Source organism: Chrysochloris asiatica, unplaced genomic scaffold (genome assembly GCF_000296735.1).
Source record: "Chrysochloris asiatica unplaced genomic scaffold, ChrAsi1.0 scaffold00168, whole genome shotgun sequence".
NCBI lineage: Eukaryota > Metazoa > Chordata > Mammalia > Afrosoricida > Chrysochloridae > Chrysochloris > Chrysochloris asiatica.
The window spans coordinates 794,284-799,067 of NW_006408686.1; the positions used below are offsets into that span (position 1 = coordinate 794,284).

At 49.1% G+C, this 4,784-nt stretch overlaps 1 protein-coding gene across 2 annotated transcripts in view; it reads left to right on the forward strand.

The window, feature by feature from the left end:
- Positions 1-1,350: 1,350 nt before the first annotated feature.
- Positions 1,351-4,784, forward strand: part of ERCC2 (excision repair cross-complementing rodent repair deficiency, complementation group 2) — a 19,806-nt gene continuing 16,372 nt past the window's right edge. For both annotated transcript variants that reach the window (XM_006871338.1, XM_006871339.1), the window contains exons 1-4: positions 1,351-1,357; positions 1,589-1,688; positions 4,183-4,260; positions 4,335-4,397. In XM_006871338.1, coding sequence (XP_006871400.1) covers positions 1,353-1,357; positions 1,589-1,688; positions 4,183-4,260; positions 4,335-4,397 — 246 coding nt within the window. In that variant the 5' untranslated portion in view covers positions 1,351-1,352. The remainder of the gene's footprint in view (positions 1,358-1,588; positions 1,689-4,182; positions 4,261-4,334; positions 4,398-4,784) is intronic.

Genomic DNA, 4,784 nt, shown 5'->3' on the forward strand with positions numbered 1-4,784 from the left:
TGGAGTTGTCAAGGATTTCATTTTACTTGGATCCACAGTAAACACCCATGGAAGCAGCAGTCAAGAAATCAAATGGCATATTGCATTGGACAAATCTGCTGCAAAAGACTTTTTTAAAGTATTAAAAGGCAAAAGATGCCACTTTGAGGAAAAGAGTGTGTCTTTGAATTAGGGTGTTGGCAAAGATTACTGAATGGACTTCCAGAAGAATGAACAACTTTGTCTTGGAAGAAGTGCAGCAAGAGCGCTCTTAAAAAGTGAACATGGTGGGACTTCATCTCACTTACTTTGAACATGTCATCAGGAGGGACCAGTGCCTGGAGAAGGACATGGTGCTTGGTCAGTGAAAAAGAGGAAGACGCCCCAATGAGATGAATTGACACCGTGGCTGCAACAATGGGCTCAAACATAACAATTGTAAGGGTGGCACAGGACCGGGAAGTGTTGTGTGCTGTTGTACATGGGTGTACAATTGCTATGAGTGGGAACTGACTCAATGGAAGCTAACCATAACATCAACAGTCCCCAGAATCTGTGAATGTCGTTTTACTTGAAAAAAAGGGTCGTTGCAGATGTGATGAAGTTAAGGATTTAGAGATGGAAAAGTGATCCTGGTTTATCTGAATGAACTTTGTTAAGTCCTTCTAAGAGGCTGGCAGAAAGATTTCAACGTGACCACGGAGGCAGCCACAAGGAATGTCCACAAAAGGTGGAAGAGGCACGGAGCTAATTCTCTCCTAGATCCTCCGGAGGGAGTATGGACCTGCACCCATCTTGGCCACCAACCCAAACTGCCTTTCCATTACTGACTGGTTAAAGCTTGAACAGCATCTGGTAAATTGTTGTTAAGTGCCGTCGAATCGGTTGTTGGCGTTCAATAAATGGATGGAGTTACTTATCCCACAGGAATCGAGGCGCTTCATAAATGTATGTTTGTCTGATGCGGTGAAGCCATGTCTAACATAAGGTCTACGAATCAATCTTCAATGTCCCTGTTATTTTCTGGTAGACTCTACTTTGACAAATTTGCGCAGAGGCAGGAAAAATGAATCTCAATAATGAGATCGATTCTTTCGTCTCTCCTCCTTCCGTGTTTTGTTCCTGGTACTCGGCGATCCTCAGGGACGCCTCCGGCACCGCCCATCTTTCTAGAGTCAGCCCTCCTCATTGCCGGCGCCGAATCCCTACTGGCTCCGCTCCAGGAGAGTCACAGGCAGGATCCACCAATGGGATCGTGAGGAAGGTGGAGCGGACGCTCCCCACCCCCCTATCCCCACGGACCCTGCCTTTCGCTGAATATTCATGAAGGAGGCGGGCCGGGGTCGAGGCCGCGGCACGCCGTAACCGGCGCCATGAAGTGAGAGGGGGGCTGGGGTTGAAAGATGGGGCGACCGGTGGGCTCTCCTGGGCTGCGGGAGGCTGAAGAGGTGGGGTGGGATGGTAGTTGGCACCGGCGGGGCGGTATCGGGGAGAATCAGCGGGGAGATACGGAGCCTTCTGGGGAACTGGCGGGATACTCCAGGGGACCGACGACAGGGGAGCGTGGGGTCTGGGGGGCTGGGGACTGACGCAGCACCGCTGCCTGCAGGCTCAACGTAGACGGGCTGCTGGTCTACTTCCCCTACGATTACATCTACCCGGAGCAGTTCTCCTACATGCTGGAGCTCAAACGCACGCTGGATGCCAAGGTGGGTGGTTTGGACGGCCTGTGTCACGTGAGGGTCTCAGACTGAGGTTGGAGGACGTCTAGATCGCTGAGACCCCAGGAGTTTAGAAAACTGAAGTCTTTGGGGATCCAGGACCCAAGACCTCCTGCCATCTAAAATAATACCAGTTAATAATACCAAACCCAATGCTGTTGAGTGGATTTGGACTCCTAGTGACCAGCTGCATGGGGTTTCCAAGACTGTAAATTCTTTACGGGAACAGACAGACTCATCCATCTCCTGCCGAGCAGCCTGGTGGGTTTGAACCGCTGACTTTTTGGTTGGCAGCGCAATACCTAACTCACTAAGCCACTAAGGTCCATTTTAATTAATGTTGTTGATGTTAAGTGTTGTGGAGTTGTGCCACACCAAGACTTCTTTCGTTTCCCTTCAGCTGTAGGATAAGCACTGGACTGCAAACCACACGGTCATCGGTTCAAACCCACCAGCCTGCTCAGCAGGAGATGGATACCCTATACAGAGTCAGAATTGATTCAATGGCACTTATCAACATTTATTACAGGCCAGACATCCAAGTGTGAGTTCTGGTGTGGTGATGTAGGATAAGCATTCGACTGCAGGGTCGGTTTGAACCACAAGGGAGACTGTTCAAACTCGCCAGCTGCTCCTCAGAAACCCTATACAGGATCACTATGAGTCGGAACCGACTTGATGGCACTTAACAACAACAAATATCCAAGTGAGTCAGGATACATAGACTTTGGAGTTGGGTACCTGGGCTGGAATTCTGGACTCCTAGTCTATGTGACGGTGGATAAGTTAATTAGCCTCCCTGTTCCAGTTTGTCCTCTGCAAAAGGGGCATAGGGATAGTACTTGGTGTCCCTGGGTGGGGAAAATGGTTAACATGCTCGGCTGCTAAACGAAAGATCCAAGGTTCGAGTCCATCCAGAGGCATCTGGGAAGAAAGGGCTGGCAGTTTACTTCCAAAAAAAGGTCACTCATGGTAGACCCTGTGAAGCAAAGTTCTACCCTGATACACATGCGGTTGCCATGGGTCAGTATACATGAGGACAGTAGGTTTTAATAGTACCTGGTACAGGACAAGGCAGTGTTTCATTCTACTGAGCATGTTGCTTTCGTTGTTGTTTGGTGCCGTCAAGTCAGTACCGACTCATAGTGACCCTACGCACAACAAAACAAAACACTGCCAGGTCCTGCGTCAACCTCACAGTTGTTGCCAAGCTTGCGTCCATTGCTGCTGCCACTGTGCCAATTCATCTCATTGGAGGTCTTCTTTTTCGCTGACCCTTCACTTTACCAAGCATGATATCCTTCTCCAGGGACTGGTCCCTCCTGATAATATGTCCCAAATATGAGAGAATGAAGTCTGGCCATCCTGGCTTCTAAGGAGCAGTCTGGCTGTACTTCTTCCAACACAGATTTGTCTGTTGTACATAGACTCACTATAAGTCAGAACTAACTTGACGGCACTTAACAACAATACCTCCTAGGTCGTTGTGTTGGTGAAAGGAGTAATGTAACATGCAAGGCAGGGGTGGCTTTTGACACCAAAAGGGCATTTGGCAATGTCCAGAGATGTTCCTGCTTGCCATACTAGTTGTGGGGTGCATAGTGCAACTAGTTCCTCATGGGCAGAGGCCAGAGATACTGTCAAACATTCTGCAGGGCAAGGATAACTGACCCCCAGTGAAGTGTTGTTGTTATGTGCTGGCAAGTTGGTTCCAACTTATAGTGACCCGTGTATAGGGTTTCCAAGGAGCGGCTGGTGGGTCTGAACCGCCATCCTTGTGGCTAGCAGTCCAGTGTTTATCCTATTACACTACACCAGGGCCCCAATACTAGCCAGCCCCAAATGTCAGTAGAGCATGTTGTGCGGCACTTTGAGCAGTGCCAGGCACCACCAAAATGCTATAGCAGTGTTAGCTAAATTAAACGAAAAATGAGCTCACTCTATACATCAGAGACCGTGCTGGATTTTCAGCTCAGTGTTTCTCATGAATCCTCAAAGTCATGTTGCGCGGACGACCTGCTTAGACACATTTTAGAGATGAGGATGGAGCCCTGGTGACTTAGTAGGGTAAAGCACTGGGTTGCTAACTGCAAGGTCAGCGGATCGAATTCACCAGCCGCTCTGGAGGAGAAAGCTGAGGCTGCCTGATCCTATTAAGACTTACGGCCTCAGTAGAAGAAGCACTGTTCCTCTGACCGCTAGGGTCTCTATGAGTTGGAACGAACTCGACAACAGTGAGTTTGGTTGGATTTAAAGACAGAGACTTGGGTCCAGAGAGGCGAAGGTACTTGCATAAAATCACTCAATGAAGAGTTGGCAGAAGTGGGATTCAAACCCCGCCCCCTTCCTTCTTTGGGGCCCAAACTGTTAGCTGCTATGTGGATGGCACTTTTCTTGAGAGGTAGAGGAGGCTGGTGGTACCCTAAGAGTTGGTGTCCCCAGATTCTGAGAGCCTGTGTGTATCTTCTTCCCATCAACACAGGGTCATGGAGTCCTGGAGATGCCCTCAGGCACTGGGAAGACGGTATCGTTGTTGGCTCTGATCATGGCGTATCAGCGAGTAAGTGACCTGTTGAGCCTGTGAGGGGGCGGGGAGTGGGCTGGATGGGGGCTGAGCCTGCTTGTCATTGGCAGGCGTACCCACTGGAGGTGACCAAACTCATCTACTGCTCCAGGACTGTGCCCGAGATCGAGAAGGTGAGTGAAGTGTCCTGGTTTCCTAGTGCCACCTGAACAGACATACCATTCACAGGTGGCTTGAAAAAACACATTCATTTTCTCACATGCTGGAGACTAAATGTTCAGATCTGGCTCTCGACAATGTGGATACCTTCTGTGAGCATCTCTCCTAGTTCTGGGCTTTGCAGCCCAGATTGGTGTTCCTTTATTTGGGGTTGATTCTCACACATTGTCCTCCTCTGTGTGTGTGTGTGTGTGTGTGTGTGTGTGTGTGAGATGTTCTGTCTGTTCTGGTCTTTTTATGACTCACAAGTGATTAGATTTAGTCTCTATATTGATATAACCTCGATTGATGGGTTACATTACATTGTTGTTGTTGTTGTTAGGTGCCATCAAGTCAGTACC